The sequence below is a fragment of the Squalius cephalus genome, assembly GCF_949319135.1.
Source record: "Squalius cephalus genome assembly, chromosome: 11".
Taxonomy (NCBI): domain Eukaryota; kingdom Metazoa; phylum Chordata; class Actinopteri; order Cypriniformes; family Leuciscidae; genus Squalius; species Squalius cephalus.
This window is the reverse complement of record NC_137132.1, coordinates 29,722,850-29,750,715: the sequence shown is the minus strand read 5'-3', so window position 1 is coordinate 29,750,715 and position 27,866 is coordinate 29,722,850. Positions and strand designations below refer to the sequence as shown.

General features: G+C 38.6%; 1 protein-coding gene across 4 annotated transcripts in view; it reads right to left on the bottom strand.

Annotated features, from left to right (window-relative positions):
* Window positions 1-27,866, bottom strand: part of fndc3a (fibronectin type III domain containing 3A) — a 97,197-nt gene that overhangs the window by 20,824 nt on the left and 48,507 nt on the right. For 2 of the 4 annotated variants that reach the window (XM_079885847.1, XM_079885846.1), the window contains exons 4-14: window positions 18,399-18,475; window positions 14,878-15,127; window positions 13,459-13,764; window positions 12,154-12,212; window positions 5,696-5,865; window positions 5,423-5,482; window positions 3,990-4,128; window positions 3,842-3,895; window positions 3,153-3,277; window positions 2,409-2,583; window positions 1,405-1,491 (exon numbers count right to left, since the gene is read on the bottom strand). In XM_079885847.1, the coding sequence (XP_079741973.1) occupies window positions 1,405-1,491; window positions 2,409-2,583; window positions 3,153-3,277; window positions 3,842-3,895; window positions 3,990-4,128; window positions 5,423-5,482; window positions 5,696-5,865; window positions 12,154-12,212; window positions 13,459-13,764; window positions 14,878-15,127; window positions 18,399-18,475 (1,502 nt within the window). The remainder of the gene's footprint in view (window positions 1-1,404; window positions 1,492-2,408; window positions 2,584-3,152; window positions 3,278-3,841; window positions 3,896-3,989; window positions 4,129-5,422; window positions 5,483-5,695; window positions 5,866-12,153; window positions 12,213-13,458; window positions 13,765-14,877; window positions 15,128-18,398; window positions 18,476-27,866) is intronic. The other 2 variants (XM_079885849.1, XM_079885848.1) reach the window with 1 other exon arrangement.

The following is a 27,866-nucleotide window of genomic DNA, read 5'->3' as shown; positions in this document are numbered from 1 at the left end:
AAACTAACAAAATACAAAATAAGTGGACACTCAAGGAGTCACACATCCAGTATAGTCATGAAGTCAAGCAGCCAGTGCGGGTGTGTGTTAGTGTGTGTGTGTGTGTGTGTGTGTGTGTGTGTGTGTGTGTGTGTGTGTGTTTCTCACCCTGATGGTGTGTGTGTGTGTGTGTGTGTGTGTGTGTGTTTCTCACCCTGAAGCAGTACGTGGTGCTCCTGTGGAGGTTTCTGATGGTGTGTGATGGTGTGTGTTAGTGTGTGTGTGTGTTTCTCACCCTGAAGCGGTACGTGGTGCTTTTGTGGAGGTTTCTGACAGTGTGTGATGGTGTGTGACACACACACACTAACACACACCATCAGAAACCTCCACAGGAGCACCACGTACCGCTTCAGGGTGAGAAACACACACACTAACACACACCATCAGGGTGAGAAACACACACACACACACCATCAGGGTGAGAAACACCCTGTGTGTGTGTGTGTGTGTGTGTGTGTGTGTGTGTGTGTGTGTGTGTGTGTGTGTCTCACCCTGAAGCAGTACGTGGTGCTCCTGTGGAGGTTTCTGATGGTGTGTGATGGTGTGTGTTAGTGTGTGTGTGTGTTTCTCACCCTGAAGCGGTACGTGGTGCTCCTGTGGAGGTTTCTGATGGTGTGTGTTAGTGTGTGTGTGTGTGTGTTACTCACCCTGAAGCGGTACGTGGTGCTCCTGTGGAGGTTTCTGATGGTGTGTGTTAGTGTGTGTGTGTGTGTGTGTGTGTGTGTTACTCACCCTGAAGCGGTACGTGGTGCTCCTGTGGAGGTTTCTGATGGTGTGTGTTAGTGTGTGTGTGTGTGTGTGTGTGTGTGTGTGTGTGTGTGTGTGTGTGTGTGTGTGTGTGTGTGTGTTACTCACCCTGAAGCGGTACGTGGTGCTCCTGTGGAGGTTTCTGATGGTGTGTAATGGTGTGTGTGTGTGTGTGTGTGTGTGTGTGTGTGTGTGTGTGTGTTACTCACCCTGAAGCGGTACGTGGTGCTCCTGTGGAGGTTTCTGATGGTGTGTGATGGTGTGTGTGTGTGTGTGTGTGTGTGTGTGTGTGTGTGTGTGTGTGTTTCTCACCCTGAAGCGGTACGTGGTGCTCCTGTGGAGGTTTCTGATGGTGTGTGATGGTGTGTGTGTGTGTGTGTGTGTGTGTGTGTTTCTCACCCTGAAGCGGTACGTGGTGCTCCTGTGGAGGTTTCTGATGGTGTGTGATGGTGTGTGTGTGTGTGTGTGTGTGTGTGTGTGTGTGTGTGTGTGTGTTTCTCACCCTGAAGCGGTACGTGGTGCTCCTGTGGAGGTTTCTGATGGTGTGTGATGTGTGTGTGTGTGTGTGTGTGTGTGTGTGTGTGTGTGTGTGTGTGTGTGTGTGTGTGTGTTTCTCACCCTGAAGCGGTACGTGGTGCTCCTGTGGAGGTTTCTGATGGTGTGTGACAGCTCGTCTCCATCATAACTGGCCTGGAACCCGTAACCCTGTGCAACACATTCATGAGAACACAATCACACACAGTGACTCACAGTGACGCATGAAACAAACCTGGCCTTCTGAAACTGAACCTGAATCTTTCGGGACAATCCTTAGACCCTTCACTAGAAGCCAGCCGACACAGATCGCCGTTTATTACACATGACATGAATATAATAAAATAAAGACTTTTTATATACATTTACTTTAACTCTCGAGTGCCTTAGCTTGATACGTTTTTATGAACATGACATTTGTTTCCATTTTTTTCCTCAAAACAACTTAGATATTATTGTCATTTTATGACTAAAATAATTATATATTAATAATATAATTTAAATTGAATAAAATACAATGCTTTTAATTGTTTTTTTGTAGTCAAAAATAAATAAAACAATTAAACTTTTATTATGCTTATCTTTTATCAGACAAAAAGGTAACACTTTACAATAAGGTTCATTAGTTAATATTAGTTTATATATTAACTAACATGAACTAACAATGAGCAATACATTTGTTACTGTATTTGTTAATCTTTGTTAATGTTGGTTATTGAAAATACAGTCATTCACTGTTTGTTCACAAGATTTTAATAACTAATGTTAACAAGATCTTAATAATGTATTAGTACATGTTGAAATTAACAATGATTAATAAATGCTGTGTAAGTGCAGTTCATTATTAGTTCATGCTAATTAATGTAGTTAACTAATGAGTGTTACCTAAAAACTTTTTTTAGGTGTCCAGGATGCATGAGGACAAACTGATGTTTACACTGATGATGATGCATCTCTGACCACCTCTAAAATCAGAGATGGAGGATCATACAGTCTGAAAGCAGGGATGCCTATGGCAACTTCCGTTTCATGCTGACTTGGTATGGGTGTGTGTGTTCTGTGAAAGTGTGTGTGAATCTCTCACTCACTGAGCCCTCCTCTTCCATCTCCAGCACGTAGCCGATGTCGTCCTCTTTGGGCGAGCCGGCCGGCCGTTGCCAGCGCACGCAGAGCCATGTGACCCCGGGCTGAACCAACTCAGGGCTCAAGGGGGGGGCAGGAACACTGCACGACGTCATGATGTGGACCACTTCACTGAACTCACTACCCAAACAGGAAAACACAGGTAAAACATCGCATTGACATCAAGACAGAAATGATGCTAACACTTTATTTTACAGTGTCCTTGTTACACGTTACAGTGCATGTACTAATAACTGTAAATGATGCATAATTACATGCAACTTACCATAACCCTAGAGTAAGCATATGTAGTTAATATTACTCAGTGCTAAATATCACGGAGACCTTAAAATAATGGGTTACACTTTATTTTAAGGTGTCATTGTTACATTGTAATTATATATTTAAGTACTGAGTAATATGAATTAACTACATGTACTTACTCTAGGATTAGGGTAGGATTAGGATTTGGTTGAGGGTTAGTTGCATGTAATTATGCATAATTTACTGTTATTACTATGGTAAGTACATGTAACACGCAACAAGGAGACTTCGTAAAATAAAGTGTTACCAAATAATGTGTGACAAAAATATTTGTAATAATTTCTTCTATTTTATCTGCCATTAGCATGGTTCATTTTGAACTTCTATCACTGTATGACACAATGTTTACGGTCTTTTTCTTCAGGAGCATCCCGACTGATACACACCTGACCCCCATGTCATTTTTGGCTGCCAGCCGGAAGGAATATCTGGAAGCTGTGGAGAGTTTGGTGAGTCTGTACTGCTTCTGAGGGCCGTAGTAGCACTGTTCAAACACAGACGTCCCTTTCCCCTGTTCACAGAGCACAGGATTAGCACTTTATGCAAACCCGCACGTCATTCACCAAGTGAATGAACCAACATTCCAATCAACCAATCAGATTTGAGTACAGTTTATGTCAAGTTTAGGCTTACAACCAGGGTTATGTGCTTCTACATCAGCGCTATTCACCTATCATTCCCCTCTGATTTTAGGGAGAAGTTGGGCTGGATTAGGACTACATTTTCGGATAAAAATGTTATTCCAGGATTGACAAAATATGTTGATTCAGGAACATGTCTTACAGACCTCAGATCAGCTGAGGAACTACGTTTTGCATAAATAAAGTCTATTTTTTGGACCATTATTAAAAAAAAAGTCATAGTGACTACTTGTTTTGATAATTTAGCACATTTTCCCCAAGTTCTCAGTGCCGTACTGTGTCTACAAAGACTAATCTATAAATACTTTTTGTTCACATTACAGTAATGAGAACTGCTTCATGTTTAATTGTCATGAAAATAAAGCAAAATCTTAAAGTTCCTAATTAATCTTTCAATTTAAAAAACAGAAAAACGATAATGAAAAATAACATACCTCGTCCCACTGAAGAATATAGTTTTGGATTTTGGAACCATTGTCACACGGCGCCTAGGAAGAAGAATTTTTGTGAATGTTCTGCACTTAATGTCAGTTTTGACCATGCAGCGTGGGACTGTTGAGATGTGAATGTGTTACTGCACACCTTCCACTGCAGGACGAGGCTGCTCTTGGTGCCGCTGGCTTTGCGTGGAGGGCTGGGTGTGTCGGGCTCACAGCTCAGAGTGGTGAAGCTCACAGGCTCTGAAGGGACGCCTTGTAAACAGTTACACATGGCCTGGACCCTAAATACACACACAAGCACACACACTTGTATTAGTATACAGAGACACTATACAAATACCAATATTAAACAAAAGAATAGTTTTAGAGTGAATTTTATTTTTAAAGAATCTTTAAAGAATTTAAAAAAATGTAATATTTCATTTTTATTTATATATACATTTTTAATGAATTTACATTCTTATAACTAACATACCTATATTATTATTATTATTATTTTATTATTATTATATAACTATATTATTATTATTATTATTATTATTAGTAGTAGTAGTATTAATATAACTACATATTCATTTAAACTTTATTATTGTTATTAATAATAATAATATAACTATATAATATATATTTATTTTAAAATAACATTATTTATAAAGAAAATTTTATTAAGAATTATTTATATAATATAACTACTAAGTATAATATTATTAATAATATATTAACTTTAAATGTAACCATATATTTTTGGTTTAGTTATATTTAACTACATGTATAAAGAAAATGTTTTTATAAAGAATTTACATTCTTATAACAACTATATTTTTTATTAATATTGTTATATTATTATTTAAACAACATATTATTTAACAAATATAACTATAATTAATAAATAATTTTACTTATGAAAACATTAATTTATAATCGATACATTTTTCGTTTTAATAATAATAATAATAATAATAATAATAATAATAATAATACTATATTATTTAAAAAATATTTAGTTATTTTAATATTTTAAAACTACATTATAAAGAATTATTATAAAGAAAATTATATTTTTAAAGAATTATTTATATAATATAGCTAATATAACTACATTATTATTAAGAATAAAACTATATATTAACTTTATATGAAACTATATTTTTAGCTATATTTAACTACATATATAAATAAATCTATATTCTTATAATGAACATAACAATATTATGATTATAATTTTTAATAAATACAACTATATTAAGAATTGTATTTATGAAAATTATTTTCTTATAATAATAATAATAATAATAATAATAATAATAATAATAATAATAATAATAATACAACTATACATTATTTATAAAGAATTATTCATATAATATAGCTAAACTCCATTCACTTTCATTGTATGGAATAGAGCAACTTGAACAGTATGTGAACAACAACTTGAAAGCAACTTGAACAGTGGGTTTTAATCAAGATAAGGGTGAGTGAAAAACAAACAACTGTCGATTTGACTGAGCATCACAGTAAAAACAATTCTGATTCTGTTAATGTGGTGTGTGCATTTCAAAGACAAAAACCACAGACCTGACGTGGTAGTCTGTTGCTGGTCTTAAGTCTTGTAAGGTTGCACTTAGTTCCACACCACTGACACAAGCAAGAGACAAAGAAAAGAAAACATTAGTAGTAACGTTGCAGATCGTACACATTCAAAACAACTTGCTCTCTAGGGTTGATCTAGAGCTGCAGATGTCAGGTGAACTGCTGATGACCTTTAGCAAACCATAGAAAACATCAGCGAGTTCCTCAACTGCACCCACAGCTTCTCCACATCCTGCCCAGTGACACACACACGCTCACCTGTGGGCGGCCTTGTACTTCCCGTCCTTGCCGTTATACGAAACCGAGACCTCGTACGTGAGGCTGGGCTCCGCGGGGACTTCTTCTCCCTCTTTGGGCTCCTCGTCCCCTTCTGTCCGTGACGGGGCCACCCAACTCAAACTGGCCCCTCTGGCCTGGATGTCCGTCACCTGACGACGACACAAGATGACAACCGTTTTTACAAGCAGAAACCGATAGAAAGAAAGAAAAGAGATTTAACCGAGCTAGTTTTGAATTTAACTTCTATTAGATGTGGCACTTGAGATTTTTTTTAAGTTGCCAGCCACCGCCAGCATTTTTTAGCCTTTTCACAAAAGTTTCATGGCACCCAGAATATTTTGTTGCATGAATATCTTAACATACAATATATCAAAAGAAAAAACAGAGCCTCTGCTTTGAAACAAAAATGCTTAATGCAATCTCTTTTATCAACACCTGAATGTGGGTAAGTTTTATTAAAAAAAGGCAACATTTGAGAAATTTTTTTTTTTTTGTCAAAGATTATGTCCGAATGGGATTCAGAACGATGATCAAAACATAGATGTAGTAGATCGAGTCCATCAACACCCCCAAAGCTTCACAGTCCTATATAAAAACCAATATAGTAACAATAGTGCCTTTGCTAGACAAAACTTCTTAGGTTTGAAATCGACTCTATGTCTGTTGTCTAAGAACATTTTGGTTGTATTGCCTGTAAACTTGCATTGATTGGGTTTCTGGCCCAAGTCTCGGTAATTATGCAAAACTAACTCGTGAAAATCTTTAAAATTGATGGTCCTTATTTCCAATTTCTCTTTTCCTACTGTTCTTATAACAAATCTTGTTCCATTTTGTCAAGCCTCTCAAAATGTATTAGCTCGATTTTTGGTTTTCGCCACCATTACGCCCAAACAAATGCAACAGAGTTGAATAAAAGATGGAAGTCAGTTGACAAAGCAAAGGAAATATCAGTAGAATTCTCTGCAATTGTGTCTGCAAACTTGTATAGAATGAGTTTCTGGCCCAAGTCTGGTCTCGTTAAGTAAGTTTAAAGATGAGCTAAATTACATATTGTCAACTAACTTGTCAGAAAGTTGCCTGACCAACTAATGGTTTCAAGAATTCCCTGCATAATAGAGCTTGCATAGACTGTCCTTGTACTTACATGATTGCCAAAAAACAATGAGCTATCAATTAAACGACACAATATATGTCTTTCTTTTTTTTTACCATAACAAATCACAAGTACTTGAGTAACTCTGGTATTGTTTTGACAATTAACAAACAAGAAAAATCAGTAGTCCTGCAACCCCAACTGCACAATATGGCTAAATTCAGGTCGCGTCCTCTAGACAGACGAACGGAAATCTGTTTGTAAACGTGATGCACGAGGACAGACAAGGGACTGTATACGCAGATGAAAAGGAAAAAATGTAAATGAGTGACAACAACTGATGTAACAAGATGCGTGATAACCAAATGTGTCTGATTTAGCGGAAGCCATTTTGTTGTGTTCAACTGATTTCAGAGGTTAATTGTTCCCTGGGGCTAACTGACTATATATTTAACTACACGCACTTGTTTATGTGGGAAATACATGCGTCTGCTTGTTTCGCCTGGAAAGTGTCACTTTAGTTTATTTTAATGACGTGGTGCCTCCCCTCCGGAACAAAAGAGAACTCCTGTTATGCAAGAGGGAATATTTTTAGCTTTATTCCAGTTGAGAAACAAGTGTCTCCTTTAGTTATGGATGCATGACTATGTACCTTTCGGGTTTTCAGACAAGAATAGCTGAAGTTAGCGTGCATTACTGAGCCAAAACTGACTTAAAAAGAACCTATTTATCTGTGCCTCGCAGGGAACGATTCTCTCCTCTACACTTTTCTCAATGCTTGAGCTGTGGAAATAATCAGTCCATTACTGATGCAACTGATCTACATGAAGCTGACCGATGTGTTTGACTTATCATTCTGAGCAGGCAAAACAAGTCAATAAATAACACACTGTTTTATGAGCTGTGAGGTCAGCATACTTTGAGAAAATTAACATTAACCTGCATTTGCTTAATTTTTGCATCATAAATTTAGGGAAAATTGGTTATTAATGCAAAACTTAGGCTACTCTTGTTGACCTTTTTAATTGGTTGTTATGGTGGCCTTAATTTATTTATTCTTTGTGGAGTTAAGAAGAGAGAGAACGATATTAAAAAAAGATTCAATACCTCGCCACTTTTCCACCAACAAATTATATTCCATCCTCACCAAATTTGTCTCATAATCTTCAAATCAAGCCTTACAAAAGTTATTGGCTGAATGATTAGTTTTTTGCCAACTTTATGCCTGAAGGAAGTCAACAGAGTTGAATAAAGGATGAAAGTCAGACTGACAAAGCTCTATAAGAGCAAAACTGCTCATTCCTATCCAACTAATATTCCAGTGTCAGCCATATTGTCTGAATTTTGTAACTTTTGATGTATTGAAGGTGTTCAAAATCTCCAAAATGTGTTTGCTTTTCCAAAATTTTCTTTTAATCTATATAAAAAAATAGCTACTAAAATAAAATATTTATTTCTGAGTTTAAAGAAAAAAAAAGTGTTTTATTCCAATTACAAATTAAGAAAACAGTTCTGGACAATGGTGAAGGTTTAGGATGCTGCAGCTTTAAAAACAAAAATTAAGATAAACAATGAAATAAAAGCCAATGGTTTTGACACTAGTTTGGGGACATACTGTACATACTGCAAAAATTGGCTTGAACAGCATGCTTAAATGGCCTTTTTAAAATCTATTCGTAGTGCCCCTATTTATTCATATCTCAAGGGCTATAGCGATTAAAAAACAAACGCTGCTCAGGACATAATCTAAAAAAATAAAAAAAAAGGTTTAAATGTCTAGTGAAAAAGGCACAGGATCATTATTATAGTGATTATAGCGGTCCCTGCAAAACTGAACTCACTGTTTCATGAAAACACCAATAAACCAGAGCCCAGCACACCACCAGAGACAAGACAGCCATTTAGCTTCCTCGATGAATCAAATCAAATACAGCATTAATGACCCATTACGGAGAGCCATTACTGTCTTCTTGTGGGGACTGTAATCATGCATGGATGTAGAGTTTTTGAAACCGTGGAAATGACTGTCATTAAGAAATCTGTTGACGCAGCAAGCAGTCGTACAGTCCTTCAGAAGGTGGTTACTCGGTGAGAAGAGTGTCAAATGTAGCATAAAGGCCTTTCCAATTGCACACTTAGAAGAACAGTATGCCATATCTGTACATTTATATCAGTGATAGACTGATGGATTGGCCAGGCAGGCTTATTAAAGAGATAGTTCACGCAAAAATTAAAATTCTGTCATCATTAACTCACCCTCAAGTCATTCCAGACCCATAAGACTTTTGTTCATCTTTGAAGCATAAATGAAGATATTTTTAATGAAACCTGAGAGATAACTTCCCCTCTGTTGGAAGTCTATTCACCCAAACCTCTTCAAAATGTTCATAAAGAGATTGTAAAATAATCCAAGTCTTGATCGCTTTATATAATGAATAGATTTAATTTAGGCTTTTATTCACATATAATCGCTTGTCAGAAAACACACTTGGAGCATTCAAAATTTGGTCAATGGAAGCTCAAGTGTGTTCGCTTCACACGCGAGAACCAATGAGGTTCGTTCTAATGTTACGGAGCACGTTTGAGCTTTTACAAGAACCAAGACGAGGTTTGTTCTCACGCATCAAACAAGTACGGTTGAGCCTCTGTTTATGTTTACTGATTTCTGTTTAATCATATAAAGCGATCGTGTCTTTTCAGAAGACTTGAATTAAACCGCTCGATTCAAATAGATTTGTTTTACCATCTCTTCATGAACATTTTATAGAGTTTTGGGTGAATAGACATTCAATAGAGGGCCATAAATCTCACTTTTAATTCAAATATATCTTAATTTGTGTTTTGAAGAAGAAAAAAAAGTCTTATAGGTTTTGAACGATTGATGACAATTTTCATTTTGGGGAAAACTAAACCTTTAAATAGACCGCTATTTGGCCAGTTTGAGATAATCAGAATTGGTCACCCTCAATTTCAAAATGTCAAGCCTTAATGTTGCTTGCTTACAGATCTATCACAGGCTCAGCTCCCTCCTACTTTCCCTCACTCCTACGAGTCTACATCCCTACCAGACGCCTACGATCGGTCAACGAGCGACATCTCGTGGTTCCATCACAGAGAGCCACAAAATCACTTTCCAGAACATTCTCATTCACAGTTCCATGCTGGTGGAATGCTCTCCCCACCCTCATCCGGAATGCAGAATCCCTGACAACATTCAAAAGACAACTGAAACCCCATCTCTTTCCTTTTCCTTTAAAACCTCACTTATCGGGCTTATGCTACTCTGAACAATGCCTGAACTTCATATTTTGAGCACTTCTTGCTTTGTTTTTGCCTCTTCACGATGACTCACTTAATTTAGTCCTAATTTGTAAGTCGCTTTGGACAAAAGCATCTGCTAAATGACTAAATGCAAATGTAAATGTAATGTAACCTTTTAAAAAAAAAAAATTGGGAGGATGTGGAATAAAAATGGATAAAAAATAAGATTTCGCAAGCCAAGCATGTACTTTCTACATTATTTAAAAGCATGGCTGGAGAAACCTTTAGAAACATTGTGCAATGAATGAAGTTATAAAAGGCTTTTTTAGTCTACAAATCACCAACATTCACCATGGATTTTATGTAGCAAAGCTAACAGTAATCATGGTATTGTGGCAGATATAGACAAATGTTTTGTGTTTGTTTTTTCATTTTAGGGTTCGTACAACCCTTTGAGAGTGGAATTCAAGCAATTTTCAAAGACTTTCAAGAGCTTCACACAACTTTTTTCCAAAACTTCAAAGCTCTAAATATTACCCAACTTAAAATGTTATTTTTAATGTGATGACCAAAAACATTATTTGTTTATCCTTCAAAGACTGTCCCCATTTGTAAAACTGGAAAACTAACACTTGGGGCCCTATCTTGCACCCAGCGCAATTGACTTTGTACACCGACGCATGTATCATTCCTATTTTGCACCCGACTTTTCCCTCCACAGACGCACGTCGGTAAATTAGGGAATGAACTTGCGCTCCCAGGGGCGGTTCAGCGAAAAGAGGCGGCGTGTTCAGGCACAAACGTTCCCTGGTGCTATTTTGCAGTTCCAGAAAACAATTCCGCAACAGACCAGGAAAAACCTTGTCTAAAGTAGTTTTCAGTGGCATGTTCAGATGCTATTTTAAGGGCGCATACTTGGCCATAATGTAGAGTGTGCACAACGCGCATACACTTTGCTTCTCTCATCTACACACAGGCGCAGCAGTTGACATTTTTGCAAACCATACATAATTACAAGGAAAAATATTACCACATGAGGGAAATCGTTGTGGTGAAAAAATAGGCATAAATCTAGCTTACACATTTACCCAAATTATTATACGCCTATTTAATCGAAGCTAATTTGGGTGGGTTTCTCCCATCCCCACAATGTCACTTCTCTGTGTTTTACGGCCCTGACGAGAACGTCGGTCTCCTCGGCTGTGAAGCGCTCCTCGGGTGCGCCTGGCAAATCCGCCGTTATAATAGCAATCCGCCATGGAACAAGCGCGCCTGCTCTTAAAGGGAAAGTGAGATAACATTACGATTGGTTTATTTCACGTTACTCCCAAACCACACCTATGAGTAATGAAGCTACTTCAGACCAACCCCATTTTAGATTTGCGTCGGGCGCAAGAGTCATTTATCCCACCAGTATAATAGCAAGATTATACTGCCAACAAAGTTACTTGCATTTCGCGTTTGATACTTGCGTTTCAGATTGTTAAAATAGGGCCCTTAGTGGCAAACAAAAACGTTTATTTAAAAATAAAAAGACAAAAAATGACTACTATAACCAGTAGATGGCGGCAGAGGAACACTTATTGGCTTATTAGCCATTTCCACTCCCTAACTTATTTTTTCCCACAGGTTTTGCTTTTGAATTGATATTTAGACATTATAAAGTCACATTTATAAAATATCAAATCATCAAGAAATACATTTTTGCCAAAGTGTGGCACTTTTTGTACTGAAGTAAGTCACAAAATCTCATGCAAAACAAAACCTTTTCCAAATTGTGTAAGCGAGTAAAGAGTGTTACTTTTATAATAACTGAAGCTGTCAGTCAGTTCAGTAAGAAACTATAGAAGCGCCACCAAATCAGGGGCTGGCGCCACCATCTGTAGAACTTCTGCTCTCAAATATTATATAGGCCCTGAATTAACTCAATGCTTCCTTGCTAAATAAATGTATTCATATCCTTAAAAAAAAAAAAACGTAATATGTGTGCGTGTGTGAGAGAGAATGTGTTAACATTTAAGAAATTAAAATACAGAAATTGCATATAAAAACTAAATAATTAACACAAATAAAATCTCCTTACCACTGGTTTGCAGATGGAGTTTAAGCATTCCTGAAGAGCCTTTGCTTCTTCGTCCAGTTCTGCGAAATAATAATAAAAAGACAACAACTCCATTATAGACTGATTCAAAAAAAGAACAGGGCTTCACACTCAAATGGCTTTTCCGTGTTAGAGACACTCTGATTTTCCATGAATGGATTAATAGATACACCAGCAAAGTTTAGTCGGCGTACAGTAGCTGCAGCAGAGTTCCTTCAGGCTGGAGTTAGTTAGCACTGATAAATGACTGAGTCAGTGCAAGAGTAATTACAGCTAATGCTATCTGCAGCAGCCTAAAGCTGCGGGAGCTAATGAGACCAGAGATGAGCTCTGCTCGGGCCGGGTTATAGCGGGGCCCCGTTACACCTCCTGATGGGCTCCTGGACGGACTTTAGCCTGGAACCTGAGATATGACAGGCCTGGGACATAATGGGACATTAATGTCTGTTAATGCTAATAACTTCTTCCCAATAAACCTCAATCAGTGACCGCATGCATGAGTAACTCCAATTGGTTATTAATTGAGGGAGAGCCAAAGAGTAAACATGTAATTCCCTGGTCAATTTAAGTAAGTTTATCTTTAATTAAATGTAGATTTTCATTAAAGTCTAATTCGTAAAACGATTTTGGTGCTGAAATCTGATTGGATAAGACAAAGCTGATACAAAACAGCTGATATATGCAAACTTATTGCACTGTATATGTACAGTATACATTATCTGTCACTATTAGGCTAATGAACTGCAGCAGGGTTCAAAAGTCTGAGACAATACTGAAAAACTGGGATTTTCATTTCATCTCATTTAAACCTGAAAATACATAAAGTTTGGATTTAAACAACTGTGAAGTAAAGGAAAGTAGTAGCATTTAATGAGAATTGTTCACTAATAAAATGTTAACAAATCTTAATTGATTATCGTTTAACTTTCATTACATCATTGTTTTCAGGTACAGTACTTTTTTATACTGTTAATATAATTTGTAACAAAAAATAAAATAAACAACAACAAAAAAACAACTAGTGGTCTCAGTCTTTTGGACCCCATTAAATTACTATAAATAAATGTAACTATTTCTTTACCATTGATGTCTCATATTGCTGATTCTACTGTTCTATAAAAGCAGTAAAGCTACAAGAGGCAGCGAGTAACATTTTCATAGAGTTGACACTGCTTCCATTGGTGCCAAACGACGCACTTTAACTGTGTTAAAAACACTGTTACACACAGCATCCCGTGCCTTACTGCTTTATTGTAAGGGTTCTAGGAACCCTACAGTATATTCTACCTCCAGACTCTGCCTCCTTCCCTCTTCCTGGGCTCTTGCCCAGGCCGGCGACAGCAGCGCTGGGCTGTGCCTGCTCCTCTGCACCCTTACCCCCCAGCCCGTTCTGCAGATCTCCTCCTGAGGGTGGTGTCCCGCGGCTCTTCTGCGGGGATGGAGGGGGGCTGTCTTTGGAGGGGGCCAAGCCTCCGACTCCCCCTCCGCCCACCCCTTGCCTCTCCTTCAGTTTCTTTTGCAGACGCTCATAGGTTTTGCTAGCCCTTTCATCTCTGTGAGCAAATGCCGCGCGTGCGTGTTGGGGGTGAGTTTCTGAGGAAATTGGAAAACAGAGAGACATGTAAGGAATAATGCGTAACGGGACATTGAATTATTGAAAACCAATGCACAGATGACAATCCTACTATGGCGTCTCTCTTTGGAAATGAATTAACTATATAACAATTAACAATTTTTATCCTAGATATGCAAAAAGTTTCCTTAAGGAATAAGGGTCTGTAGTTAATATAATCATGTAAAAACAATAGTAGTTTGTTATGCCTAGTGTTATTTTAGTATATTTTATATACTATTATATTAATATTTTTAGATTCTTAGTTTCCATTTAAATTTGTATTTAAGTTTTTGAAACTTAAACATTTTGTATACTACTATTATATTTATATATTTATGTAAGTTTTCTATTATATATACTATTATATTATATTTTTATAATAAGTTAAATTATTATATTTTATATTATTATCAAATTATTTATTTAACTTTATTATATTTTTATTTCAGTTAAAACTTAAAATATTTATTTTAGATAGTTACCAAAGCAACATTTCAAATATTCCTTGAAGTATTCATCTAATATTTATATTTTATTTCAGCTATAACAGTTAAACCCCTTTAGTTTAAAACAACAGCAACAACACTTATAAATAATGCCATTAATATTAATAAAACAATACTGTTTATTATTTTTCTCTCTATTGCTGACTGTTTACTTGAAAAACGTACGCAGTATTTAAATGAAAAAACAATACATGACAATGATTTAAGCTTTTTTTTATTATGTATTAATATTATTAATAAATATATTTACAATTATTTAAAATTAATGAAAATACAATTATTGCTTTTAAATTTAATAATTAATAATGTTTAAACATTAAAAAGGGTTGTGTTAAATAGCATATTACGTATACTGGAATTTTAGTAAAGTGACACCCCGAGTTTCCAACAGGATTTTGTTTTTGTTGTGTTGACTATTTTATAGGCTTCCGGTCTTTCTCTCTCTGAGAGTTCATAACTCAGCTAAAATATAGTCTTATATTTTTGTCAAAGCGCTGTAGAGTCAGCAGTGGTGCAGCATTTTTTGGTGAAGCAAAAGTGTGTGTGTGTGTGTGTGTGTGTGTGTGTGTATGTGTGTGTACTGACCCTGCTCTGAGTAGATGGAGGTGTGTGCTGGGTGGTACTGGGAGATGTACTGGGGGTTCATATCCCCGGTTCCTCCAGCCATGCCTGAGTACAGGTGAGGGGGAGCATGCATGATGTGCGGGTGCGGGATGAAGGCCTGCAGGTGGTGGGGCGGCGGTGGGGGCGGGTGGTGAAGCGGGGAATGGCCCCCCGGATGAAACTCCGTCTGAGGTAAGACCAACACCCGCCTCACTCCATTCTCCTCAATGATCTACACAGAAAGAAAGAGAAGTTAAGACCCTGATACGAACTGGTGTGACTTCATTTTGAACAAAATGAAATTCGATTGGAGTTTGTTTCAGGAGTTCGAAACAGCTTGCCAAAGTGAACTTTCCAGGAAAAGTTTGTTCTAGCTGGTAAACACCTCTGAACTACCATTGGTCTAGGGGGATTATGTAATAGGTGGGTGTGGCTCTGAGGCCCCGCCTTCTTTGATGTGGAAATCTTCTCTGGTTAATTTCTTCTGTTCAGTCCATCGAGGTCAGACGCGAGTATAAGCATGAACACACTAGAGAGCCGCTTTATAGTAGAAACAAGAAGTTGTAATTCTAATTGAATGAGACTGACACTGTTTTTTATGTTTAATACTGTAAACTGCTTGATTTAAAGGTGCAGTAAGTGATTTCTGAGAAACACTGTTGATATTTGAAATCAACCAAAACAAAAACACCCCTCCCTTCGTTGCTCCAACCCTAAAATGCACGCAATGCAAGAGTGGATGTCTCTATCATATTTTCATGAAGCATTATTTTGCTTCGCTTCAGCTAAAGCAAAGATGACGAATGGATGACAAGGAAGAACAAAAAATGAACACAATACACAAGAGCGAGAGTTGGTTGTTAGACGCCAGCTGCACAGCAGCTCCAGGCAAACAATGACACTTGTTACTATAGCTAACATTACAACATCAGCATTTCTTAGTTCTGTGAAACACAGCAAAACCAATGTTACTCGCGTATAGAGCAGAAACAAAGCAACCCGCCGTCTGTTTTCAGACCTTCCTGCTTATGTCTCTCCAGCGCTGGAAAGCTTTTCTAATATCAACACGGGTCCTAAAGCTCTTGCCTGATCATAACGCTTCTTTTTCCAGTGATATTCCTCTGACCTTTTCTCTTTTGTAATGTCTCTCAGCCATCTCTCTTTCTACAGTCTTTACTCAAATCTCCATCTTCCTCACTCTCTCCTCCCCCATCATGAGTGGACACACCCCCTACTGTTGATTGGCTCACTCTCTCTCCTACCCCATCATGAGTGGTTGGCTCACTCTCTCTCCTCTCCCATCATGAGTGGACACACCCCCTACTGTTGATTGGCTCACTCTCTCTCCTACCCCATCATGAGTGGTTGGCTCACTCTCTCTCCTCCCCCATCATGAGTGGACACACCCCCTATTACTGATTGGCTCACTCTCTCTCCTCCCCCATCATGACTGGAGACACCCCCTAATACTGATTGGTTCACTCTCTCTCCTCCCCCATAATGAGTGGACACACCCCCTACTGTTGATTGGCTCACTCTCTCTCCTCCCCCATCATGAGTGGTTGGCTCACTCTCTCTCCTCCCCCATCATGAGTGGTTGGCTCACTCTCTCTCCTCCCCCATCATGAGTGGACACACCCCCTATTACTGATTGGCTCACTCTCTCTCCTCCCCCATCATGAGTGGACACACCCCCTACTGCTGATTGGCTCACTCTCTCCTCCCCCATCATGAGTGGACACACCCCCTACTGCTGATTGTCTCTCTCTCTCTCTCCTCCCCCATCATGAGTGGACATGCCCCCTATTACTGATTGGCTCACTCTCTCTCCTCCCCCATCATGAGTGGACACACCACCTATTAATGATTGGCTCACTCTCTCCTCCCCCATCATGAGTGGACACACCCCCTACTGCTGATTGGCTCACTCTCTCTTCCCCATCATGAGTGGACACACCCCCTACTGCTGATTGGATCTCTCTCCTCCCCCATCATGAGTGGACACACCACATATTACTGATTGGCTCACTCTCTCCTCCCCATCATGAGTGGACACGCCCCCATTACTGATTGGCTCACTCTCTCCTCCACCATCATGAGTGGGCACGCCCCCATTACTGATTGGCTCACTCTCTCTCCTCCCCCATCATGAGTGGACACACCCCCCTACTGCTGATTGGCTACAAGTGTGTTGTGGCTCACAATCTTGTATAAAGAGCTAAATAAATAAACGTGACGTGACTCAACAAGAAGGCTTAATTTCAGAGCTGGTGAAAACACATCCACATCGCTATGATCAGATGCTATCTGAACCGCCGTTTTTTCACCGTTGCTATTTTTGTTGTGTTTATTTTGTTAATGAGAGTAAAGCGCACAGCATATGCTTGCATATTCAGCAGCTAACAGCTGCTAACAGCATAATGCTGCAAATGCATTTCCAGTTTCGGAAGAAGTGAAGAACATAAGAACTTAATCAGCATATCGGGGCCTTTACATAGATAAGCTCTGTTCCATAAAATGAATGGATAAATCCCAATGCTCAATATGGCAGATGGACCAAACTGAACAGTGTATTTTAGCCTGATTTGAGTTAAAGGTTTTGCCATCTTTGTTGAAATTTACACCATTCCGGAGATTTTTTTGTGAAAACAATAATTGTGTGAAAGCCTCCTAAGGGGCCGATCACACTTGACGTGTTTTTTGCAGTGAGAGGCGCCTATTTTCAATTGGTTTCCTATGGCAGCGAGCGTTCTGCGCGCTGTTTATGCGCCTGCTGCGCCTCGCGTTTTTGAAGTTGAAAAAAAAAAAGCACCCGACGTCATCGCGTTTTTTTCCCACTGTCCAATCGAGTGAATGGAGAGGCGGGCCTTCCGTTTTAGTGATGAAAGCTACAGTTGCTTGAACGCCGGAGAGTGCGATGATAGAGGATAAACTTGTGGTGCTCTTGCGGGTTACCAGGAGCTTAACAACTTCACGAACCGTAACTACCACAATGTTAACAGAAAGTAAATAAAGTTAATAAAAGGCTGCTTTGACTGTTTACTTGACTGACAGGACAGCTGTTTCAGTGGTTGCCTAGCAACATAAAAAAACATTCTGTGTGATGGTAAGTGCTGTGCACCTCGCGTTTTCGAACCTGAAAAACGCGTCAGGTGTGATCGGCCCCTAAGGCAGCATCATTTTGCGCTCGATGGTGTTTTAAGCCCCCAATGGCTCCTTAGAGGCAGCTAACCCTACCCTCAACCTTAAACCTACCCATCCCCTCGCTGCCTGGAAGGCGCCATTGGGGGCTTAAAACACCAAAGACCTCATTTTGCTGACTAATGTTTGGCACAGCCTTCACATCGATGATGCCTGAAAACACTGTTAGGTGGGAAGCTCAACAGGTTTGGAAAAGGGCCATAGAGATGTAAATTAGACTGGAAATTGCATCCCTTTCACCAAACCAAAATAACAACTCAACCTATAAAAATACTAAAATAAGTAGTACTGTAATGACTCACCTGTTGAACGTATCCAGGAGGCACATAGATTTGAGGCACTGAACCGTTTGGGGACATCATGGGAACCTGAGCAGGACCTGTGGAGGAAACATCATAAGCAAATAAATACATTAAGTCAGTGTTCAAGCAATTCAGCTTTGCCATTCCAGCAATAAATCACATTTTAAAATATAATCAGGTTATTTTAAATTGTAATAATATTTCACAACTTTGTTTTTATTGATGTCTGATCAAATAAATGCAGCCGTGGTGATCATAAGAGACACTAGATTCTTCCTTTCTTTCCTTTGAGTAAATGACTGAATTACAATTTTTATCTTCAACTAACTTCAAATACAAAGCAGGTCGGAAAATCTGTCATATTTACAGATGTGTGCAGTTCACTTTCCAAAGAGTCCAGGTTTTGGCCAAACATTGATAAGCATATTTACTATATCAATGCAAATAATTCCTGAAATTTACTCAGCTGGGTAAAGAAACACACTGATAAACGACAGAGTCCGTGGAAGTTTTAGCACTGGAGTGTTTGTTTCAGGAAAAACTGTGACTCAGCAAAGCCTGTTACAGAACGGCTCTTTCATGCCTTCCTTTGCAATCTGACACTTTCACTTTCAGAAAAGACTCGGAGAGCTTGTTAGTGCTGGATGATGCAAAGGACAGCAAACACACACGCAAATGCAAAACGACAAGTAAACACAGACCTCCGTCCTGCTGTGCAGGTGTACTTCCTTCGTTCATGGTAAAAGGGCAAAGAAACAGAGAAAATAACAGTCCTCCACGAAGAACGGTAATGCGCGTGTGAGCTTATGTTTGTTTTTTTCCGTCCTCTTCCCTCTCTTCAGAGCAAAGGTTTCTAGCTCCACCTCTCCAGGCTAGAGTCGCCAGTCACAGGTAAAAGGTAAAAGTCCTCGGCACTACAACTACAGACTAAAGGGGTCAATGTTTTGGCTGGCATGGTCAAGTTAACTCCTGCTAGTAGACGCCCTAACTACACCATTCTGTAAAAAAGAAATAAAAAAAAACCCATTAAATTAATGGATAAAAAAAAAAAAAAACACCACTAAGCAAAAAAAAAAACAAACAAAAAAAAAAACATAGTTAAGCAACAAAGAAAAAAAAAGAAAAATCAACTGAAAACCAAACAAGCAAAGCAAACCATCTAGGTATTCTAAATATTCATTTAACATATTGTTTTATTAATACAAATATACAATTATATTTAGAAATTAAATATATTTAGGAATAAAGTTCCTACATAGCATGCAGAAAATGACTATAAATCTTTGCCATAATTTATCACTGTCCCTTTCAAAGTATTGTTAAATAAAAAAAAATATATTAAAACAATCAATCAAAAACATGAAATATTTATATGTATGCGTTTAGCAGAGCTTAACATATAAGCGTTTAGCTTATATCCTAAGGGACTTGCATTCAAGGTACACATACTTACACTGATAACATTAACATTGTTATGATGTTTTAAATATTACCTGAAACCCCAAGCCATAGATTTTTATTTGTCATTGTATGACATTTTTAAAGAAGCGTACAGTTCTGTTAACTATATTAACACACTATTTTCTCCTGTGTTTTTAAGTAGTCTGCCGGCAGCAGAACTAAGAATGGCCATTCACTATTCAAGTCAGACATTTTCCACACATTTCTCTGATGTTGTCTTTCATGGAAACAGCAGCACCATTACTTGTACAAGCCACACCAGAGAAACACAATGAAGAGATAAAATTGAGCCTAAGCACCTGGATGTAGCGTAATGGAGGAACCCGCTGACCTGATCTGCTCCACCTGACCAAAAACAGGCCTTATTAAACTATCCAGATCCAGGAGTGGCTCATCCTAACATTTCCAATAGCCGAGGACCCTCACGTTCCACCTGAGGATCAGAAAACTGATCTACCAAACATTGGATTCCAGTCGAATTGTTTTTAATATAGGATATGAGATGGACAAACACACAAACATGGGGCGGTTTAATGGTTCTTGTTTCTACATCATGTGTCACTATTGTATTAGCTCACAGTTCACATCGTCCCCTCGCCCGGATCGCAGCTGTTTTCACTCCATGAACAGGCTAACTCACATAATCAGCGAGTGCTTGCTGGAAGTAATTACGGCGCGCGTAAGCCTTCGCTGCTCTATAATCAGCGTCAAAGTGGGTCTCCGTGTGTAAATGAGTGTGTACGTGGTTGGTGACATGCTCAAAACAGAAATGTCTGATCTTTCGATCGGAATAACTCTATACTCTGCATTTTATTTGACATTAATTGTGAGTTATGCAAAGCAGTCGCATCATGGAAAACAAGAATTTACTTGATTTTCAATGCTACGTAGACATGTGCTAATGTTCATTATGCAAAGCGTCGTTGCCAGTTCATTACAGCAAAGAAAGAGAGGAAAAAAAAAAAAGATAATGACAAAAATAGGGACAGGAATCATTAAAATGAATGATTATGTTCACTTAATGAATTGTTTATTAGTGATTCTATAATATTTAAGTCCCCCTGTGGTAAAAATCAAGCTTTTAATGTTGTTTATGAGTCTATGTGGTGTTTTTAATATGGTTTAAGAAAAAACATGTACAAAATGCACAAGTCAACACCAATGCTGAGTATTGTCTCCCTAAAACTGCAGTGAACCAAAGACAGTCTCAAAATCACGGTTTGAAATCGCTGATGTAACCAATCAGGTCAACGTGTGATCGTCAACGAGTGGATCTCTGAGCTGGTGTGAGTGAGTGGAGGCGGGGTTAATTTGCATATTCATAGAACAGTGTATACTAAATTACATTAAGTTACATTCAAGCTATTTTAAGGCATGAAGAATTTAAGGAAAAAACATTTAAATGTATAATTTTGGTAATCAAATATGACTTTTAAGGGATAATATTATTTACTACAGGGGGACTTTAAAAGTACACTGTGTAGTTTAAGTATTTTATTAGCTAAAATCAAATGTCTTTATTCATAAATATGTCCTCATTGGTGTAAAATGACCTCAGCCAATGATCTGACTTATCCTCGTAAGCGAAGAACTTCTTATCTTTATTTAAATTGGACGGGTAAGTCCAAGGAGGCTTCAATGTCGTTCCGCCATTTTGAAAAACTGTAATAGCAGAGAGGGAAAAAAAGCACTAGCCTACCTCAACTTTTTCGTTCAGAGCCAGCGTCACGTGAATGAAACCAGGAGATCAGTGGGAGGCGCTTGTCACTGCCCCGGCAAATTTGAAAGGCTGCACTGCACGGTACTTCATAATGCAGGATCATACTTATGCCGAGCCACAGGAGAAGGAATCCTCGTCGCCAAAAAAGCAAAATAACGAACCTCATCACCCGAAAGAAAACTCGATGAAGTGCTATTGGAAGACATGTTGTCATAGCTTCTTGGAACATAACGGCTACCGTAGTTGCAACACGCGTTTGAAAAAGCGAGGCGCTAGAAAGCACTATTTGTTTGAATGCAAAATACAATTTCACTGCTAAATGGGAGAAATTCCTACACAGTGTACCTTTAAATAAAAACACAAACAAAAATGTGGTAGCATTTCATGTCAAATAAACAACCAGTCTGATTTCAACCACTGATTTCACTCACAATTTAATGTTAAATCAGTGAAAATTTAAGCTATATGCATTTATTAGGATTAGGCTAGGATTACAAAAACAAAAGTCTCACTATTAAAGGCCATGACCCAAGCACACAATTATAATGTTCTCATTATATCTTCATGTAGCCTATATGACAGCCTTGCGTTACACGTTGCACTTAACTGTATTTTCCTTTTTTGAAGAGATTTCAATCATATTTCAAGATATTCAAAACCATTATGGAGAACAGTGCGCATGTGAAATGTCTCAGCTGAAGAAAAAAAATCCATTATTTATCGGCTTTAATATATCAGACAAATTTTCTTATTGGGCCAAAAACAATAACATTAAAAATGAACATATATCGGCTGATACTGATATGGTGGCCGATATATCATGAATCCCTAGCATTTATACAAGTTGGTCTTCACTGGTCATGCTGTATGTGCTTGATATCTCAAGAGTAATTTATTTAGAAATCAACTAGACAACAGTTTACACCCTGTTCCCCAAAGGTTAGTCAGACAAACAGCCTCGCTTCAAACTCTGGTTAAGCCAATGCCGCTGCATAGGGCTGGTTCAGCTGCTCTATAGACAAGGCATTAGCTATTAAAACACCATTTTGGTCAACTACTAATGCTAATATTTAAAAAACAACAACACTACTACTACTCATACATCCGATTAAAATCATTAGCCTGTCTTATAATAAGCCTTGTAGTACTACAAAGAGCATAGAGGACTATTAGCTCTTTACTTTGATGTGGAGTGCTGTGCTGGCTTTGAAGCCTGTTTTAGGAGAGACTCAAGCAGACTAATTGATGACTAATGACTCAGACTCAGGTCATCTCAAATGCAAAAAAAACCCTGAGCGTGGGAGGAACCTGATCCAATTCTCCATCAGAGAGCCTCCTGAGTAAGATGATCGATTTCTGATTTACGATATGGTTTGCTGGCGGGGGCGTGGAAAGATGCTAATGTCGCATCCGTCTGCAACAAGCATGAACGAATGAATGAAGTACAAAAAAAGAGGGACGGCTAGAAAGGTAAGAGGATGAATGGGTTGTAACAGCAAAAGGAGGATGGGATGGGTGTTGAAAAAAGGGGGATGGGCTAGGAAGAAAAAAAAAAAAAAGACACCCACACTTTTACATCAGACTGACGCACAAGCACAGACAGAGATCAGACACAAAAGGCCACATCCCCCTCCCTCTTTCTGTTTCTTTCCCTCTCATTTCAGATCCTGAAGAGCATGGGCGGTCTGCTGTTCTGCTGACGTGGACCCCCAGTGCCAGCCTTCCAGAGGAAACATCAACAAACACGTAGAGGACGAGAAAAACACACCGCACCGAGCCAAGAATAACTCCAAACAAACAGGCAGTTCTGTTCTGAGAATAAACAGCCGTTAAATCATCTCTCTCAGATACAAACACAACCAGAACCGACAAGTTTGAACAGAAACTATCACTCAGAAGCTCTGAAACACATTTCGTGGATTGGGACTGGATCACTAGGGCTGACGGCAAACACAAACCTTTTGCTGATATCTCTGGATATTCGGGATGTTCAGTAAATAATCCAAACGCTCCACTGAAATCCGATAAGATGAATAGGAATACTAGGCTACAACCTGACAGGGTTCCACATCTCGATAAGCTCATCCTCAGTTGATATCCGGACAGACAGTCCCAATGCAGCTCTCCGTTTCTTAGTTCTAGTTTCTGAACTTGAGAGATACATCTCTTAACAGTTAGTTGGCCCTTCAATCCTGAATTCAAGACAATGCAGTGGTCTTCATTTTGTCATGGTAATGAAAGAAGAGCACATGCAAACAGTCAAACGTACATAAAGCTGAGTATTGATGATAGAAGCTTGAGGAACTTCGAAAATCTCTACTGGAGGTCGCTCAGTCGCTGTACGGTTCGTTGCAACCTTCTTAAATTTAACCATATCATCAAGAAGAGGATCACGTGAGCTTCATGGTCATGGATTCATAAAGTTCTACACAAAACTCAAAATCATACATGAACCCTCACGTCACCACAAGTTAGAAAATGAATGACTTCCAGTCGCTTTGTCAGTGCAAATGGATATTTAACTTTGTGCTCCTGGATCGAGGAAAGATTTTGCTCTTTGGGGCGGTTTACACGACAACGTTTTCAACTAAAAACGTAAAAAAAAAAAAAATTTTTTACATAACAGCGTTTTAGGTGCCTGAAAACGCAAACTTTTAAAAACGGATTTCAAAGTGCAAGTTTCCGTGTAAACAACAAAAACGTTTTGACAATGGTGTCGCCTGTAAGTGGAAAACTCAAAGGAAAAACTTTTTACGCATATCGTTGTCGTGTAAACGTACCCTTAGTTGCAGCTAATCCAACATTAAACATTGGGAATGTGTCACACTCTCCGGGTCTAATTACACTGGCCCCGGAAATTATCAAATCAAACACAGTTCCACCAACCCCTCGTCTAGGCTAATTGCTAATTACAAAACGTTAACCCAGCTCTACACTGGCATTGCTGATTATCTGTTGTCTGATTAGTTCTAACTAATTTACTTTCTTTCTTTCTTTAGGTGTAATAGAGGCTCTATCCTCTTAACACTTTGTCACCGGTTGAGAGGGTCCTACAGCGTTCCATTAGCGGATTAGAGAGTCACTAGCGCTGGCCGACAGCATTCAGGGAAGGTGACATGCAGGTCGGGTGAACAGATAGAAGGATTAACAAAGTACAAGTTATACTTAGACGGTTATAATTTAATGACCAACCCTCTCCTGTGCAATATGGAGAAATTTAACAAACGAGTCCTTTTTTGAATGCTAAATGTTTTATTTGCATCCTTCACAGCTGTGTAACAAGCATCCGTCACGCCCCGACGGACTGAGTGACGTCCGTCTACATGCGCAGAGGGAGGAAAAGACCACAGCGATGTTTATGGAACAGAAGAAACTCAATTTGGCGAGCCTCCCACTGTCTCCTCTCGTGATGCTTCAAAGAATAACGCAATAGAGAAAGAAAGGTTGGGGGAAGTCAAGCTTACTGGGATAATATGCTTTCGTCCTCATTCCTTGGACAGTACTCAATGGGGTATGATAAATCCCTTGTCTAAATTGGAAAGCCCACACAGATTTATCAGTGCATGGAATCTGTTTTTACCGCCCCAAGAGTTATGCAAAGACAACATGGCATGCAATGGCGTGCATGCAAGTGGGATTAAAATAAGAGTATTGATTAAGCTTGTTGAACCCTGCACCCATCTAATTGTTGAAGGATTATCATCAAATAAACCAAAACACACTTGGATCTTTCTCCAAACCATCTCTTATCCCCCCCCCCCCTCTCTCTCTCTCTCTCTCTCTCTCTCTCTCCCTCTCCATCCATCCCTAAAGGCTTGAGCAAAGTGGGATGAGTCATCGACTCATTCATTCCAAAACCTATGGACTGCAGATGCAGTGAATGAAGCGCGTACTGGAAAAACTGAAAGAGAGCGAGCGAATTCATAAAATGAATATATATTGCGACCTATCTTTCTGCAGAGACCCCACATATGCAAAATACAAATGCATCAGGTTCAGTCATGAATCCCGAGCAGAACGTTTCAAAATGTTCATAAGACCATTGTTGTGTAATTTGTCTCATTCAATCTACTGCATGAATGATTTAAAAGTAGTTTATAAAAAGATTTGTTGAATGAGGCCCACTGAACACATTATATGTATAGTTTAAAGTTACAATGAAATTTAAGAAGTTGTGTATGATATTTTCTTCCTATTATGACATAAATCTGAGTGAAACAGAACAGATTATCAAAAAAAGAAATTATCAAAAGAAGAAGAAAGGCAGGATGGGACTTGGTCCTATCCATCGTTTGTTGATGGGATTTTGAGAAAAACGAATGTGAGCTTCTAGTGGATTGTGGAGGGGAGGGGTTTGAGCCCGATTAAAGCATGACATGCAATGAAAACTGGTCCCATCTATTTTCTACATGCCTGTTATTGATCTTATTGTGAACAATTCAGATGCATTCATTTCATTTTTTCAAACTTTTTTTGACTTCGTAATTATGAAAGGGGTCATGACATGAGAAATCGGATCTGAAATCTGAGAACTGATAACAATGTAAATGTGTTCCTTGAAATTCAAATCAAATTTGCCTTGATATTTTGAAATATAAGGGGTCTTTGTAACATTAAAACATCCTGCAAGTGTCATAGCTTAAAATGTCATCCTCATTATAAAACATAGCATTTATTTAATAGTGAACAAACACGGTGTTTGCCTATTTCTTTTTGAAAAACAATTTTATTACTACACGGCTCTCTGGGGTACTTGATTCTGATTGGTCAATTGTGGTATCCTGTGTGGTCAAATATTTTTCTATGATTGCCATTTAACTATAATTGTCCGCTGTTCCAGGCTACTAATTTTCTGCTGTGATAGATTCAGGTGTGGTATTATAATTAATAAAATAATTTAAACTCAGATCAATTCAAATTCAGGTATTTTATTCATGAATGCATCCCTAGTGCTTTACCTTCTCTGTGTGAAAAGCACATTCAGACCAACGTGCTCTTTGATGTCGACCTGAAGGCAAACTATCATTTTGTTTAGTCTCAAATAAGGGTGAAACAAAGATTAACATGTTCTTTGATGATAATCTATAAGCAAACAATCGTTCAGTTTAGTTTCAAATGAGTGATTTGCCTTTTTATGTATCGTGGGAGAGAGAAGAGCTCTACACACAGTTCATTGCGATGGAATTAAGCTGCACTTGGTGACATTAGTAAGGGCTTCTCTTGGATGGGTGAATGGATCAGGTCACAGTACTGAGAGCTCACCACTGGCTTCAGTCGCAATCAAGAGTTGCTTCGGTGAGTAACTCCTTATAAATACACCCACAGAAAATGTCCACTCGCAGGGAATGTTCCCACCCACACACACACAAATGCACTATAATGCCTCCCAAAAAACATAACCCAGCGGATGTCTGTGCCAGTTCACAAACCAGACAGCAGACACAACCATAAACACGAATGCTCTACCACATAGTCTGTTTGAATGTTCAGTCTTAGTGTAGTCACTTAAGCTGTTAAGAATTATAGTCTTATTGACCTTAAAACCTTTAAAGGGGTCCCATTATGCCCTTTTACGAAGTCTTTTGTTTTTGGGGTGTACTAGCATATGTTTTCAAGCTTGATTGTTAAAAAAAACTAATTTTTCACATATTTTAAATTATTACAGCACCTCTCTGCACAATCTGGCTCGAACACACCAATTTCGATGAAGCCCCTCCTTTCGAAATACGAAATGTGCTGTGATTGGTTAGCTGGCCCAGTGTATTGTGATTGGCACAGCTTAGCGCGTTCGGGAAATGTCCCGCCTCTCCATAACTGCGAGTTCTGCTCTAGTGTAAATATGAATAAGGATGGCGTCAATTTCAAACTATTTCGAGCCCGATTCAGACCCTGACAATGTTAACAGACAAGAGGATCATGCAGAACAGATTTCATGCACAGACTTTGCTTGCAAAGATTTCACAGGACGTTTCAGAGCAGTATGTTTTTTTAAAAATTCGTATTCGTTATAGACACGATGTTATCCACCATTTAATCATGATATTTGTCGGAAAACTAAGGTAATGCAAACAGTAATCGATAACAAAACCATGGTTAATTTTCCTAAGGAGCGGTGAACAGTCTTACACAAGCAACAGAAAATAAGCTGTTCTCCCCAAAAAAAAACAACAACTGCGTCTCTGCAACATAGCGACAACACTGTCTTCTCTAGCACAGCTCAATCAGGCCTCGCCCCCTTTTTTGCGTAGGCGGAGATCATTTAAATTAGTAACATTGTCACTTCATAA